Genomic DNA, 17,356 nt, shown 5'->3' on the forward strand with positions numbered 1-17,356 from the left:
ACTTCCTCCGTTTCACAATGTAAGTCATTCTAGCATTTTCCACATTCATATTGATGTTAATGAATCTAGATCTAGATTCATTAACATCAATATGAATATGGAAAATGCTAGAATGACTTACATTGTCAAACGGAGGGAGTACAATATAAGGCCTTGTTCGGTTACACAAGGATTTGTTCCGGGCCGGGAATGGTAAGTATAACAAGAAATTTATAATAGGTACAACAAGAGATCAGGATTTATTCCGGATCAGAACCAATTTACTCATATTAGGTACAACAAAACATCCGGATTAGTTTCACATCTCTTTGATTAATGGATTGATTCTTGGTCTCTTATTGTCCATATCATGAGTAAATTGGTTCCCGGCCTAGAATAAATCCCGGTTTCTCGTTGTATTTATTATAAATTTTTCTTTACCGATTTCCGAGATAAAGAGATATGCTGGTTGAATCGTAATGAAGGGGCCAATTGCAGAAGACAGGATGATGTATCTGCGCTGCGGCTTTTGTGTGTGAGAAAAAAAAAAGGAAGCAGAGTAGCCTTCTTTAGCAACAGCTTTATATGGTACTATACATGGAGCAATTTCCACAAAGCAATGAACTCTAACTTTGGTAAAGCAGACTTCCACAGCATTTCAATACCAGATAGTTAGAATTAATTGACATTATAGACGGAATAATATGTTGCCACACACAAAATATCAATTCCTACTCTTTTTACGAAGATATTAAATCATAGCTTATGCCATCTGCCCACCCACGTTTCTACAAGATGCTAAACTCTATTTCTGACAATGTAATCTCCATTACATGCATGAAACTTACCACCTCATTTCTAAAATATAAGAAATTTTATTTTATATTTTGCCTTATAATTGGATGGGAAAAATCATTTATATTTTAGGACGGATGTGGTAATTAATTTGATTTCTAATGAAACAGATGAAATTGGAAATGGAATAATCTTAGTATTTGATCCGCATAAATGAATGAATAGAAAGATCAAACAAGAGAACATAAAATGCTCACCGCGCGCAGTTGACACACTATCATTCTGTAGGCTATATGTAGCATATAAATTTAAAGGTATCTATTGGTGTTAACTTCATAAGCATAAGACGTTATGCAAATAATAGAAATTTGAACTGTTTAATACTCAATATCAGTTTTATTATCTACTCAAAGCATTTTTTTTTGAGAGCATGCACGTGGGTATGAACATATGACATGATAACTAGTTTTATAGGATGTGGCAGAATTAACCTTTGTTAGTAATGTGCCCGTGTGTTCCAAACGATTTACAATGAGTAAAATAAACATGATACCTTACGTCAGCTACACATGTAACTGCCGTTGTATCTTGTCTAACATAAATATTCCTTCATCTCTATCATCCTCTCACCTCTCCATCTCCTTCCCTATATTGTTTTTTTTTATGATTCCATTTGGATTGGGATTTAAATTTGTGTTGGATTAGGATTTTTTTTATGATTTTGTGATGATTTCAATTGAATTGGGATTTAGATCTTAGCATGAAGCATTGGCATGATTTGATCCAATGCATCGAGACTTTTTTTTTTTTCATTCATAGAGCCTCAAATGTGTCAGTCTAGGAAATCCTTGATTCTTCACTTTGGTGCCACCTGCAAGGTGATGGTTAGAAAATCCAATACCTATGTTAGGTTCCCAACTACTGCCTCTGTTTCATAACGTAAGTCTTTCTAGATTGCATACATTCCTATAGATATTAATAAATCTAGATATATATGTGTGTCTAGATTCATTAACATCTATATGAATATAAGCAATACTAGAAAGTCTTACATTATGAAATGGAGGGAGTAGCATCTATCCGAGTTTCTGTAGTAGTGTCTCTAGAAAATGTAGATGGATTATTCCTTAAGATCTTATGTAATCTTTATCAACGCCAAAACACTGAGCCTACCACTTTCATAACAAGGCCGCAATCCACAATTTTGATTTCCTTCATCTCTCCCATCAGCAATAGGAACATGAGAGTAGTAGGTAAGTAATAATCCATCCGTAATTCAACATTTTCATCAAGCATCAATTTTATGGATATACGGCACCAGGAAAAATTAAGAATGCCAAACATGGTAAGTCTGTGACCAACTAAACTCACATGTCGCATAATTTTCAAGAACTTCATAAGAAACAGACGCTGAAATAAAACCTTGAAACTTCTCAGTCCGGTTTCCAATAGTGAGATAAATAATGAAATCTTTGTTCGGATATATTACCATCATCAAGATAGGGCCAACTTCTGTATCACAACTATCTCAGCTGGAAGATCGTGTTCTAGGACTCGAGAAAATTACTGAATACTATGGACCAGAGTCCTCAGGACCAATAATCATCAATTATGATGCAAATGCTACAGCGCTGTCAGCCACATCGAGGATCCATCAAATCTAAAAAACGAAAAGCAAGCAAAGGAAATATGAGAGTAGCCAATTGGCCATACTCAATTGAAATTTATCTCAAAACTAGAAATCCAAACTTGAATATCATACAGCAATACTGTTCTATGGGAAACTGCAAATACTGCTAACGTAAATTGACGAGGTCCGCTCTATACCATGCAGAACTTATCCGAGTTTTGTTGCCGCTAAACCCTCCAACTCCTTGACATTATCAACAAAACTAAGAAATGGACACTGGGACCAAATCAAGAGATTGAGTTTGACATTCCTCCATTCAGACTACATACAGCCTTATTGTGACCATCACTATTTGAAAAGTTCCTTTTTCGCTTTAATGAGCCTAATTATTCAGGCAAATGGTTATGACCAAATTTGCAAGTAACAAACACAAATGGAAGCAACTCTAGGAGCAAATGAAACTACATCATGGAAAGCAGAAACTGAGTTTTTCAGCTGGAGGAATATATGTCAATTTAAATAAACTGTAGAAATATATGTACAATACAACTAAGCCGATCAGCAGTACACTATGCTATTACCACCACCGCCACCACACCATCTACCTTCGAAGGATTCAATGAAAAGCATGATTTTATACATGAATTAGGAGCAGGGAACACTTTCCTGGTCGTTTTGCCATGTTAAGCAACTGATGCTCAAACTGCAAATGCATACAAGGACATAGCTAGTATCTGATGATTAAATAAATATTTATATGTGAATCAGCCCTCAATTAACTGCTAAACACAATTTAAAGAACAGAGAGGAGTAATCATGACATGAATCGTAGAATGAAGTGTACAAGAACTAAGTTGCCGAAAGAATTACAACATTGAGCCAAGTTCATTATCCTGAAAGCTTAACCTTGTTGCTGGTAAAAAGAAGCTAGTTGCAGAGAAGAGAGAAGGGGGCTACATATGGTCAAATCCATTGTGTAGGATCACATGCAGGCTGGGTAAGACACCACCATCTTCTCATACAGCATTCATTGAGCCCAACAAAAGGCCTTTATCCTTAAAGGATGAAGACAGCAATGGCACACTGGAAGCCCTTGTGTTTGTCTGCTTGGCCTTGAGGAACAATGGTGGGTACATCTCTGAACTCAATGTGGCTTGGGTAGCTGCAGACAAGCCCTAATCATGTGTTTGGTTTCGAGACTAGGTGGGATGGGATGAAACCATCCTTGATTTTGGGGTTGGAATGATCCCACTCACATGCTTGGTTTGTAGGATGGGACGATCCCAATTTTTTGTTTGGTTGAAGGGATGAGGGAGAGATGGGATGGACGCTGTTTGCAACCACCATCAACGAGCGGGTGGGCGGGCAAGCAAGCCGGTGGTGTTCGCAAGCAGGCGCGGTGTGCGAGATGGGACAGCGGGCGGGCAAGCAAGCCGGCGGCGAGCAAGATGAAGAGCGGCGAGGGTGGGCTCACAAGATGGACGACGGCGGGCGGAGATGCATGACGACGGCCTAGCGAGCGGAGGAGCTCAAGCTCGACGACAGCCGAGCGGGCGGAGGAGCGCGACGATGGCCGCACGCCGCCGCCAACGACCATCGTCGTCGCCGCCCCCACCACCGGAGCACTCACCCTCGCCCTCTGTCATCGTCGCCACGGCCAGAGCCCGCACGGCGGATCCGAAGATCGCCTGCGCCAGATCCGCCGCTGCCAAGTCCCCCGCCTCTGGATCTACCGCCGCCGCCCTCCCTACAGCCAAGCTTCGCCGCCGCAGCCCTCCCCATCGCCGGATCCGCCGCCGCCGTCTTTCCCACGACCGGATCCGCCGTCACCGAGTCCCCTGCCGCCACCGGCCCAAGCCGCCTGCCACCGCTCGAGCCCGCCGTCGTCACCACCACAGGGGCTCCCAAGGGCGGTGGATCTGGCTCTCCCGAGGGCGGCGTCACAGGGCGAGCAGCGCGAGCAAGCGTGGATAGACAACGGCGCACGTGAGCGCGGACGATGTGAGCGAGCGGGGCGAAGTGGCGCGGCTCACGCCGTGCGCTCGTCCCAGGTGGGACGAGCTCGTCCGGCTGATTTTGCCGGATCGGTTGGTTCCGGATCTAAGAGGAATATTCCTCTCCAGGGACCAACCCAACCCACTCACCCCTAAAAGTGGGTTCGCCCCATCCCATCCCATCCTTGCAACCAAACACTACCTGAGTCCCAAGAGGAAGTGTTGGTATAGACACCAATCCCCTTGTGAGTCGATAGTGATCCATAATAGGAGGAAGAGAGATGGCAAGGTTAGCAGTTAGCATTTACAAAGAGGTGGTCTGGTGGCAGCATGTAGGCGTGGCCATGTGACCAAGGGAAGCGGAGGCCAGAGTGGAGCGGATTGGGTGGTAATTTAAAGCTTGGTTCAATTCAGGCTCACAGAACAGTGTGGTTGAAGAGGCAGGCAAAGGAAGAAGAGTAGGGTTAACGAAACTCTCCTTTTAAAGTAATAGAGATAATGATCTAAAATAACAGCTAGACTGCAAAGATTAGGATAGGCCACTATGCTTAATGTGTCAAATGCAATGCACAACAATATCAACCATACCAAAATATCCTAAACTGGTCATATAACACAGATTCACAAGATCTAAAAAATTTTGGATTACCCAGAGTGAATTGACCAATTCAAAGAACAAAAGACATCCAGGGTGAGATGACGTCACAGCGATAAGAATAGCACAATTTAGAGTTTAGGATTTAATGAAGAGAGTAAAAGGGTTTAATGGAAGGTACATCAGGAAAAAAAATTAAGATGTAACCAGGCAGGACTTCAGTATAACTCACAAAGTTTTCAACAGGCAAACCAATTGGATATAACTTGTAAGCTATGAAAGTCATTAAATCTACTCCCACCCTCAATCAACTGATCCATCTGATAAGAGCATCAACAACACCATTGAAAAATTAAAATCTTGATTTCAACCATTCCAACTTATTATTAAGGAATGTAATGAAACACACCTTTTTCTCAGTACTGAGATATTCCAGCATCCCAAGGTAGACTGTTAATTAAATAATTCTTATTATCAGTTTTGACTTTTAGCAACTTCACACGTGAAATTAATCTTAATGTGTTCCAGTGTATTGGAAACAAGTTATAACACTAATGACTAAACAGAACAGATGTGGTTTGTTTAAGAAATAAAATATGAAATGATTTGATCTAAAATAAAACAGAAGTACAAAATATGACCTGGAATAGGGGGGAACCTGAAACATGAATGTATCACCAATGCAACATTTCCAACATCTCCACATCAGGCCCAAGATACATTGCCAAAAAGAGTATCCACAGTGTCTGCAAGTACAGATAAGCCTCCACTCTACAATCAGCCAGGAACTATATATGCGTACTATTACTATGTATGATGCCATAAAAATACTCGTCTAAGAGTTATATTGAAAATTAAGTAGGGAATTGAAATATGAAAGCAAGTATCAAAGCATTTCGTGAACCCCCCCCCCCCCACCACCACCACATACCACGAATTTGCATAGCTCAACAAACATGATCTTTAATACATAAAAGAACAAGCGCACTCCAAGAAAACGTCATATGTACATCATTAAGACAGAAAAGAATGAATTCTACTTTTATTTATTTTAGTTCTTAGCCGTTGAAACCTCAACATTAGTAAACAAAGGAAATCTTACCGTATTATCAACATTGTTAATATTTTCTTCAGTGCTCACTGTTTGTAAATATTCAGTGGAAACAAATCACATGACATACTCCCACTACATGTAGTATATGGTTGCAAATGAAAATCCATGTACTTGTTGCATTACATCCAATAAGCAGATGGAGGATTTTGTAAAGAATAACTCATATTCTGACAAATAGAAGCTTGCATACACAACAAATACATAATAGTATTTAGTTGAAATAACTAGCCTGGAAATACAAGAAAGTGAGCTTCATCATGATTTTGTTAATATCTGCTCCTATTCTGCCAAAAACCAAGAGATGACAGTAATAGCACTGGTTAGATCCATGTAGCAGTGTTGTAGTAAACCATATAACAATCTGGACTGAAAAAAACACCGTGATGAACATGAAAGATGTTTGCAATTTACTGAAGTGTACAAGACCACATAATCCAGGGACAGAACATGATCAGAAAACTGTCAGTGTGTCTTAAGAATTAATTATACCATGCACAATCATGAGCCCACACCAGAATTTGTATTTATTTTTAATCATTGATAGACGTTATAAATGTTACAACCTGGGATGACTTGAACTGAAGCATCATGCAGTTATACTACATAAATATTGCTTTCTTTTATATGACAAACAACTAGAGGAACTAGTTATGCCTATTTTTACACAGTCATTTGGATCAAGATTAGAGCAAAGATGGAGAAGTCGTTTGGTATCTCACAGAAACATACAAGTCAAGAATACAACCTCGTCAGCCTCAGCAGCACTATCCCAGCAGGAGTTCCACGCGCGGCTCCACGACATGCCCAAACCACCGGCGGCTCTCCTCCACGTCCAAACCAGACACTCGTGACAGCTTAGTCCACTCACCATCCGCCGCATCAAACATCACCAGCCTCCCATCTACAGCATTGTAGAGGCAAACGATCCCCATTCTGTCTGCAGCCTGAAAATGCCAGAAGCTGCCATGCCGACCAGCCACAAGCTCATTGAACACCTCCTCCGGCATTGCTCCCACCTCCGTCCACTCCGCGGCCGCCTCGGAGTCCTCCAGCCGCCACACCAGCACACGTTCCACCACCCCAAACCTCTCCACCCCGCCTACCAAGAACAGCCGCCCACCGAAGACGAACAGGTGTGCCGTCGTGAGGCCGAGTGGCATCGCAACGGGCATCACCGTCCACTGCCCCGTCGCGAGATCAAAGACGAGAAGCGCGTCGGGGCCGCGGCCGAGAACGAAGAGCTGGAGGCGGTCGCCAGCCACCGCGGCGTTGCCGAGGAGCGCGAACGGGAGAGGGAGATCCCCTCGAGGGTCCCACCGCGGGTAGGGATCGGCGGAGTCGAGGGTGTAGGAGCGGACACGGGCGCCCGCGGTGACCGCGACGAGGGTAAACTCGCGGGAGCATGAGGAGGAGGAGGAGGCCGGGATGGGGAGGACGACGGCGAGGAGGTAGGAGGTGGCGGGGAGGGGCGGGAGGCGGAGGAGCGAGGCGGCGGTGACGAGGTGGGAGGGGGAGGAGACGACGGGAGGGGAGGCGGCGGGCGGCGCGGGGAGGAGGCGGCGGGAGAGCGGGTGGAAGGCGAGGCGCGGGGAGAGGAGGAAGAAGGCGTCGAGGCGGTGCGGGGTGAGGAGGGCGTGGAAGGCCCGGGAGCGGAGGAGGCGGCGGAGCGCGCGGGAGGCGGCGGCGACGGGGAGCAGCGCGGTGAGCGGGAGGAGGGAGAGGATCCGCTCCTGGAGGTGCTCCGGGAGGGCGTCCCACGCGCAGGCGGCGGCCATGGATGGATGGATCGCCGGTTTGTTTCCTGCTGCGGCGGAGGGAAGGGAACAAAAAAAAAAATGGGGAAGATTTGTGTTCCTGCCGGAGAATACGGAAATGGGCGGTCATGTGGGGTGGGGCTAGGGGTGGACAGGGAGGTAGTGGCTTGTTAGCTCGTACTGCTCGTGATAAATTCGGTTCGGTTTGGCTCGTTTAATTTTTCTAACGACCTGAGCTGTTATTTTAGCTCGTTAAAGATAACGAGTCAGCTCGAGCTGGCTCGTGAGCTGCTCATGAGCTTTAGCAAGCCAGGACTCCAACAGACAACAGCAAAGGCCCAGCCCAAGACAAAACTAAGGCCTAAGACAACAGCAAAACCCTAGATAGCTCATCCAGTCATTCGGCGCACCGCATCTCTCTCTGTCTCTGGCGAATCCTCGATCCCCTTCCGCTGTTCCACAGTGCGCCATTGCCAGCCGCTAGGGCCGCCGCACTTCTACCAGCCGCCGCCAGCCACCGCGCGAGGAAGACGACGTGCGGCGTTCGGGGTCTCTTATCGCGCGAACGAGGCCACGGCACCGTTGAACCAGGCCTTCTCCGTGGCGGACGACGTCGCCTCCAAGGACCTCCACATTGATCCCAACTCCTCCCTCTCCGTTCGCATCTTCCTCCCCACCCCGCCTTCGTACCCGCATAGCGGCACAACCTAAGGCTCCGCCCGCGCCACGGCAGCGAGCCACCGCCCGCCACCACCAATGGTGGAGGCGCGCCATACCTTCCGCACACCGTCTCCTCTCCGCGCACCACGGCATCCACGCGGAGGAGGCTGCCCATCGCCAGCTGCTAGGTCCTCTCCTCTTCTGCCGCCAGCTGGATGGTTTGGATGGGTTGGCTCGCGAGCCTAACGAGCTAGCTCGAGCTTTCAAACGAACCGAGCCGAGCTGGGTTTCTAGCTCGTTACGATAATGAGCCGAGCCGAGCCAGCTCGTTATCCTAACGAGTTTGACCGAGCCGAGCGAAGCCGGCTCGCTATCCACCCCTAGGTGGGGCACATGGCCAAAGAAAGAAAGAGGGGGAACCGAACATCTGTAGCCGTAGCCCGTAGGGAAGGGAAAAAAAGGTTACTTGGATCCATGTCACTGCAAATGTAACAAATCGAAAAAAATGTCACTACTATTCACGTTATTAGATAGATGCCACTGAAAATTTTTAAAATTGAAACCATGCCACTCCGTCACCCTTCCCGTCCTCCCCCATGTCAATCTTTTCGTCCTCCCGTTCTCTCTTCACGCCGCATATCATCGCCGCCGGGAGAAGAGCATGAGCAGTGAGAAGGGCTCCACGAGCTCGGCCCCAGTGGCGCACGCGCGGGGAGGCTCGCCTTGTAGTACTCAACAAACGCCCGGAAGTCGACGAACCGTGCAGTGAAGAGGAAGGCGAGGACATGGGAGGCAGAGAGCGTGCAGAGGACGACGAGGGCATCGGTGAAGTCGAGCGTCAGGACCACAACCACCAGCTAGAACGCGTAGAGCACGGAGCAGGTCCACGCCAAGTGCCGCCACCGAAGCAGGTCCACGCCCTCTACCAACTTACCGTCCACCTCGAACCGCGCCATGCCGGTGCCGCAGATCGGGGCGGGAGAGCGGCGAGGTCATCATGGGGAGGGGGGAGAGCTCAGATCGAGATTCTCTCCCCGTCATCCTCCTCCTCCGCTGCCCCAGCGATGATCCCTCCCAGTCCATCGCTCGCTATCACCAACCCCTTCCACTTGTCACCGTCATCCACCATCGGCGCGAACGTCATGGGCCAGTCCATGGCCGGTCACCTCCTCGCCACCGGGGTGCCACCCTCGCAGAAAGCCCGCGCGCGCCCGCCGTCGCAGCCGATGTCATCTTCCTCATGGTCGGCTTCCCCTCCGACGTCCGCTCCACCTCCCTCACCCCTCCACGGGCGCCCTCGCCGGCCTCGCCCCAAGCGGTGTGCTCGTCAACATGACCACCTCTGACCCCACTCTCGCCACGGAGATTGCCGAGGTCGCGGCCGCCAAAGGCTACGCTGCCGTCGATGCCTCGGTCTCCGGTGGCGACCGTGGGGCCTGCAAGGCGACGCTCTTCATCTTCGCCGGCAGTGACGCGGCCGTGGTCACCCGCCTCACGCCGCTGTTCAAGCTGATGGGGAATGCACTGTACATGGGCTGAGGAGAAGGACGGGAATATGATGCGAGAGGACGGAAAGAATGACGGGGAGGACAGGAAGTGTGACGGAGTGGCATGGTTTTAATTTTAAAAATTTTCAGTGGCATCTATCTAATAACGTGAATAGTAGTGGTATATTTTTGGTTTGCCATATTTGCAGTGGCATGGATCCAATTAACCCAAAAAAAATATAATTGTTGGACGTGACTAGATAGCTATTGGTAGCCGGTTTGTCTTATCCAGCTACCACTCTATCAAGTATAAATGTGTCTTTTTTAACCTCTTAAAAAACTTATATCTTTTAAATTACATATTGTTTTTAAAATCTATTTGCACCATTGTGCTCCACTCAAAATATGTGACAAAATAAGATCCATATTGAACATATTAAAACATTTTATTAATTTAAAAGTAATTTATTACATGTTAGGAAGTAACTTCGATGTTATTAGGATGTAACTTTTACATCTGATACATGATTAATTCTCATTATCATTAGTTACTCCATCAATGTTATTTACAATCCATAAAAAGTTTTATCTTCTTTTCTCATACTACATGAAAAACAAAAGTGAAAGGGAAAAAACAATCAGTATTTAAAACAGATTTATAGAAAGTTACTTCTGAACCATGCAAAAGTTACTTTCAATTAACATCAAAGTTACTTTTAAAAATTGTTAAACTTACTTGTGCTGATCTGTACTGATTAAATTTAATTTCTAGATAGAGTCACATTTTTATCCCTACAACAAATTTACTTCTAATGTCGTGACAAAGTTACTTTTTTTTTGTTTTAAGTTACTTTTATAATTTATGTAAATTACTTTTAGACTTTACTAAATTTACTTTTATATGTCTAAGAAGTAATTTAGTGAAATCTAAAAGTAATTTAAATATATTATAAAAGTAATTTATAATTTTTCATCAAAATATAATCATGTGAGATCCTGTTATAAAGATTTAATTGGTACGAACACAACGGTGTAATCGGATCATAGATCGGATGAGTAGTTTAAGAGAAAAAAATTATTTGAAGCATAGGTGGTTCCTATTTGCTTGATGGACTATTAGTATATATTTTCAGTAGAGTAACACGGAAAGCGCCGTCATCTATGGAGCATCCTCGGCCGATCGGATGGATCTTTGTGCGTCGCTGGATAGGGCGAAATCGAGAGCGCATGCGATTTAGATTTTACGATAATTGTTCGTTCGTACTCCATCCGTTTCAGGTTAAAGTATGTTTTGAGTCAAACTGCTTTAAGTTTAACTAAATATAGTAATGTTACATTACTAAATTAGTTTTATTAAATTAATAATTAAATATATATTTATAATAAATTTATCTTGGATAAAAAATATTACTATTTTTTTCTATAAACTTGGTAAACTTGAAGCAGTTTGACTTTGACTAAAGTCAAAATATCTTATAGCCTGAAACGGAGGGATTATCTTCTTGGACGGGAAACAGGTCTGAAGACATTACTGGCTCAGATATAACTATGTTTATGTAATACTTAAACAAGCTAAAGGTGCTAGAGATTTGTCGCAGAAATACCATCACCATTCGGATTTAGTTCATCTCGCGTCGTTAAATGCATTGTTTATCCTGTAGCATTGAACGGAGTGCTTCAAATGGAACCCTAACGGAGATGGCATATTTGAGACAAAATCGTTTGTACGGTGGCATTTCATGGAACTCACATTTGTCGAGGGCATTTCTTAAAATTGGTGCTTGTCAATGGCATGTCTTGGATTTTCTCTTAGAAAATACAATAATTTTAATGAGTTTTAAGAAAGTATGTTACAATGGAGCCAAGTTGTAAAATTGAGTATGAGAGCCTTTCATGGTCCGAAAGAGAACTTATTTGCTACATGATAAAATATATTCGCATTGAGAGTTAAAAAAGCACATGAATAAGCATAACATCACTATTTACCTATGGCATTAAGAGTCGGGAAGACGTTTAGATAGACCACAGTCCATGTTTAGCAATGTTAGTAAAATATGGATGATAAGATTAGATAAGATTACCCAATATGATTTACATCATTAATTTATAACAAAAATAGGACGATGTTTAGGATAAGTGTTATATTTGGATACTATTAGTCGACGTAATAAATTCGGTGAGGAAAGCAAAGGTAACATTGTGGGTAGTTGATATTGATTCAGTGATAAAAACGGAATGCATGATAAGAAAATTTTGGTGATTTGAGAAATAGATGGCACAGATATTTTTCCAAATAAAAAAATAACTCATGAACTCATGGTCGCGGACATGTTGTGTACCGTGTACGGATAAACAAACTGGTGGCTGAGAAATAGAAAAACTGACAAAAGTCTATCTTAAACTCCTGAACATTTTCTAATGTTAGAAAGTCGTTCATAATTTTTCATACCAGAGACTATATATTGACCATATTTGTTAAACCTCTTGACAAACCGGATTGGACCAATTCTAGTGGTGTTGACCTGTCCAGATGATTTGAATACATGCCAAAATTAAAATTGCAAAACCCATTATGTGAACCTCACATCTCTTCTTTTTCCATCCCTCTTTACCTAGAAAAATCTCCAAGTAGCACTGATAAAATTTAAATTATTAGCTCAAAATTAGCGCAAAATTAGATATAAGAGGAAGACTGGAGGCATATTCCAACTGATAATCTCAGCCCTCGCGTCGCCCTCCCTCTCGGGCGACACGAGGGCGATGTGGAAGGCAACTAGGCCGCCGTCGCCCGCCTCTCCCTCCCTCGTCCTCCGGCCGCCGGCAAAGCCACGTGGCCGCAAGGACGACGGTGGTGGGGCTTCGTTTCTCTCACCACGTAGGGGCACGGGGGATGCTCGGAACCGTCCAGATCTGTGCCGTCTGGCTGGATCTGGTGAGGAGGAAGTCGGTAGTGGGGTAGTGCGGTGGGGCGGCGGCGTTTGATGGGGGTGGCAGCGGTGGAAGTGGCTGGCGATGGGGTCTGTTGCTGGTGACGGAAGGCGATGCCCGGTGGCGTGACGGCGGGCGAGGTCCGACTCCGCGACGGTTGGATCTGGCCGGACAATGACAGGCGGTGGTGGGAGCATCCATGGATGCGGCGGCCGGTGCTGTGGGCGACGGAAGCAGCGGTTGGCGGGGATGGTGCGACAGCGCGGAGGCCAGCGGAGGCACATACGACCGGCGCGGAGGCACATGCGACCGGCGCGAAGGCCTCGGAGACCGCAATGGCGATGGAGGTGATGTCGGTGGAGGCGGAGACGTGCCAGCGAAGGTTTTGATGGTGGTGGAGCAATGGATTTCCGTCGCATGAGGCCTTAGAGACCTTGACGGCGGCGGAGGTAATGTCAGTGGAGGCGGAGCCCGGTGAGGTGGCTACACGCGGAGACTGGCCAGTGGGGGGCGCCGGTGCAGTGTGCCCATGCACCAACGAAGGTTTTGATGGTGGTGGAGCAATGGTGTTTCTATGCTAATTGGCAGGTGGTGGACGGTGGGTGAAAACCCAGCCCGGCCTCTGTCGGACCGACAATCGATGGTACTCAAGTGTCATTCCTCTCCTGAGGGTGTTGTCATGCCGTCTCACCCCTCAAGGGTGGTTGCTGGGCGAAAGCCCAGTCTCGGCTCTCTTGAGACCTTAACGGACGATGGCGGTTGTGTTTCCATCGCTTCTCTCCTTGGAGACGTCGTCTAGGCATCCCCTTGCCAAAACCACCCAAACTTTTGGCACAAGCACGCTCTAGATTTCTTCCTCTTGTAGCGGTGTCTAGTTTATACAAGTTGGCCACGACAGAGGGTACTTTGTGTTGTTTGTAAGGGTCAGGTTTTAGGTGATATCGGTTGTTCTGTTGTTGGCTTAGCGGTGGTCGGTCTAGTGCTAGTCTTCTCCAGGACTTGTGGTTTGGCGCTATCAATGTATGGGTAGCGATATATTTTTTCGTTTTTTCTTGGTTACGAGCTTTTAGAGTTGTAATCTTGTCATTTTTTCCTTCTCTATCAATAGAACTTCGCACCATCTTGTGCGACTCGTTAAAAAAAAGATATAAGAGAAAGATGTAGCCTTGTACTCGATAGGTGCTTTTCCCCCATGCTAGCAAAGAAACACCATCTCCTCTATGATCTCCAAAAATACTAACGAATGGGAGCATATAACTAGCTTGAAGGCCATAAATGTATTGGCAAACCTTCACAATCTAACCGATCCACCACGTCAATAACTGAAGATGATGTCGAGCCCATTCAGCAGGTTCCTAAATCCACTAAATCGACAATTGATATTCAGGATGTTCTCGGACCCACTATGTCGATGATTGTAGAAGATATCAAACCTATTTAGCACGTTCCCTGGTGGATTTGCGATTCATTACATCCTGCCGGCAATCCACCACATCATGCTGGCTATAGCTCATAATCAATGTCGGCATTGACTTCATCATATTGGATGGTCGATAGGCCAATCGGTCAATTGGATAAATGTTCCATAAATAAAGTAAAGTATGGAAATAGAGTCGGCTACATGTGTTTAATGGCGCTACCCCATGCTTGGCCGATGTCCTTCGAGCCATCATTAATGAGGACTCTCTTTGGTGCCTAGCAGAAGCTGCTAGGCTCCATGATCTCTTTACTAGGACTGTGCTGTTAATGCACTAGTTTGTGTTTTTTTTCCTTTGGGTGTGTGGTACTCTGTTGTATCCTTGGTGTACGGGTGTTGGAATCTTTCTCTAACACTGTACACCTTTTTTTCTCTATCTTAATGAAATGATACGTAGATCTCCTGCGTGTTAAAAAAAAGTGGAGCCTATTCAATTTGGTTGGCCTCTAGGATGATTGGCAGGGTGGCGGTTTAGCTTGACACTCCTTTGCCTTCCATAGTGAGTAAGTGGTTGGTTGGCGTGTTTGAGGTGGCTAGCCAGCCACCCTTGACAAGCTGATAAGGCCTCCTGGCCCTTGACATAATTTTCTTCCAAAATTCGTGTATTTCTAACTTTATTTAGATATTACTTGCAAAATAGCTAAGACATGATAAAACTAGTGGAAACCTATTAGTCTAAACCAAATCGATACATTGAACGTTGTTCTACTTGGCTGTCTCATACCTTTTTTTTTATTTCTCTCTTTCTTTGGATTTTTTAGTGTACCTCTAAATGAATAAATGAATATGGATCATTGAATAGATGAGATATAAGGGTGGAAATTCGTTGCTACTACATCTAACATCAAGGTGCAGTAGTGTAGTAGAAGGTTAATTCTGGAAAAAATATTATGGCGTTCTCGTAAATTCAGCATTAAGAGAGGGAGTAATATGTCCTTGCCCAAGGATCGCCCCGTATAGGATCGGCACCCTGATCTGGACGCCAGAGGTGGCCGGCGCCGTCCGTCTCCGCCTACCTCCCGCTCCCTCCTTCCTCCCGTCGCCTCATGCCCCCGCATCCGCACGGCTGAAGTCGCCTACGCAGGGGAGGAGCGAAACCCTAGCTCCGGATTCTTCTCCTCTCCTCCTTTCACCCGAGTGACCGAGTGTGCGGCGGCGATGGTGACGACGACGGTCCGGCGGAGTGGTGCGCACGAGCTGTCGGCTGGGGGCGCAGCGAGGTGTGAACGGCGCGCGTGCGGTGGCACCGGCGCACCCAAGAGGGGGCTTGGAGTGCAAGCCAGAGCACGCAAGGACGGAGCGTGTGCCGGCGCGCGAGGACGGTGTTGCATGCTTCCTGGCGGTGGCTGCACAGCGAGCTTATGCCTTGATGTTCTTCGGTGGTTTAGGGCTCCAATTCGGTATGCAATTTGCCCGATTCGAAAACAGCTTTAGTAAATTTTGGGGCTTTTGATTGTAGTGTTTTCTGAATTTGGGGATTTCTTGAATTAGGGTTATTGGGCTTGACGAATTTTGTGATTTTGGGACTGTGCGTGATCTGCCGGCACCTCCGCCGCTGACGACAGGGGAGGTTGCATGCCATCGACATTGTGCCCCCGTAGTGTCGACTTGAACCGGCTTGGACACAACTCCAGGCTTCGTCTCAAACAGGCATGTGATTTCCTGATGCGTTCTTCGTGGGAAAAAAAGTAAGCAACCCTGTAGGTATTGATACTTTGGTAGAATTGTCATAAGGTAAAAGTGCTCTGTTGTGATAAGTTGAGATTGTAACAATGCGATTGGGATGAAGTATGTAGATTTCAATAATAGCTGGATTCATGATTAATAGCTGGATCGAATCATTAATTGATCCCAGCGTCCACCTTTTGTTGTGCGAGTTAACACATACTCGTAGGGAGGGCTTATCAGTTTTAGTAAGCAATTTTTTCAACTACTACCGGCAATTGTTAGAAACTACTGGCAGGCACTGCTCAAATGGACATCATACGATTCATAACTTACATGTCCTCACCAAAAGAATTTTATATGACAAAAATAACATTAGTTAAGGGTAGGATCACTTGTTTAGATACATAGGTTTGGCCAGTTCAACCTGCTCCATTGTTTCAGCCTGAAAAGCATTTTGCTATTTTTTGACCTTTGATGGCCTTTAGGGGTTGATCTAGTTGATTTGGCCAAATAATAAGGACTTTAAAATGTTGTAGCATGGCATATAGTGGTGCTGAATATTTAAAATTCATGTGGCCGAAGTAGTTTGTTGGTAGGTTTGAAATTTTTGATAATTTTGTTTGTAGGTTTGAAAATCCAGATACTAATGATGTTAGTGATTTGTTATAGATGGCTGTGGCCTGTGAAAGTATGAAAACTTTCAGAAAATAGTAGATAGCTGTTTAATTTGCTTTATTATTTAATTTATTTTTGTGCTCGGTTTTTGTACTTGCATAGCAGATCCTTGATATTTTTGAAATTGTAATGATTTCCTTACATGCCACTATGAGTTAATTGTTGCTAGCTGTTCAGGTTATTTTTCCAAGATGAAGTGACTGCAACGTCATTTGACTGAATTGGAAGGATATCACTCCAACTCCTTGATGGTCAAGAGCTAGTTGCTTGCCTATTGCAGCTGTTCTGGCAATATAGAGTGCAATTACCAGGATGTTTTTGGCAGAAGCTGCATATTTTTGTTGTAGGTGCAATATTCTTCTGAAGATACAAAGCTTCATATTTTGCTGAAGATAGACAAGTTGTACAGATGCATGTGCTGATCCTAGAGAGAAATTGTGTTTGTGTAGCCTACTTTTGATTATTTTCGTTTTCTGCTGGTTACTTGTATGAATACATTATATAGATGACTTTGTATGAATGCATGTTCTGTAATTGATTTCAGACATGATGAGGATCTTGTAAGATATTTTTGGTTGGATTGAAAACGCATATAAATTA

The 17,356-nt window shown here is 45.1% G+C and overlaps 1 protein-coding gene, 1 long non-coding RNA gene and 1 pseudogene across 2 annotated transcripts; 2 read left to right on the forward strand and 1 right to left on the reverse strand.

Annotated features, from left to right (window-relative positions):
* Positions 1 to 2,107: 2,107 nt before the first annotated feature.
* Positions 2,108 to 10,060, forward strand: LOC127775382 (probable 3-hydroxyisobutyrate dehydrogenase-like 1, mitochondrial; annotated as a pseudogene).
* On the reverse strand, positions 6,625 to 7,996 carry LOC127760845 (F-box/kelch-repeat protein At5g43190-like). The gene has a single exon (XM_052285166.1). The coding sequence runs from the start codon at positions 7,880 to 7,882 to the stop codon at positions 6,872 to 6,874; it is 1,011 nt and encodes a 336-aa protein (XP_052141126.1). The 5' UTR covers positions 7,883 to 7,996; the 3' UTR covers positions 6,625 to 6,871.
* Positions 10,061 to 15,359: 5,299 nt separating the features above from the next.
* On the forward strand, positions 15,360 to 17,356 carry LOC127763397 (uncharacterized). Its single transcript, XR_008015692.1, has 3 exons — positions 15,360 to 15,813; positions 15,905 to 16,101; positions 16,934 to 17,356. It is a non-coding gene; the product is annotated as an uncharacterized LOC127763397 (long non-coding RNA).

The sequence above is a fragment of the Oryza glaberrima genome, chromosome 1, assembly GCF_000147395.1.
Source record: "Oryza glaberrima chromosome 1, OglaRS2, whole genome shotgun sequence".
NCBI classification, from domain to species: domain Eukaryota; kingdom Viridiplantae; phylum Streptophyta; class Magnoliopsida; order Poales; family Poaceae; genus Oryza; species Oryza glaberrima.

Excerpts from the sequence above, each read along its gene's own strand:
- LOC127760845 (XM_052285166.1), bottom strand. The coding sequence starts at position 7,882 with ATGGCCGCCGCCTGCGCGTGGGACGCCCTCCCGGAGCACCTCCAGGAG.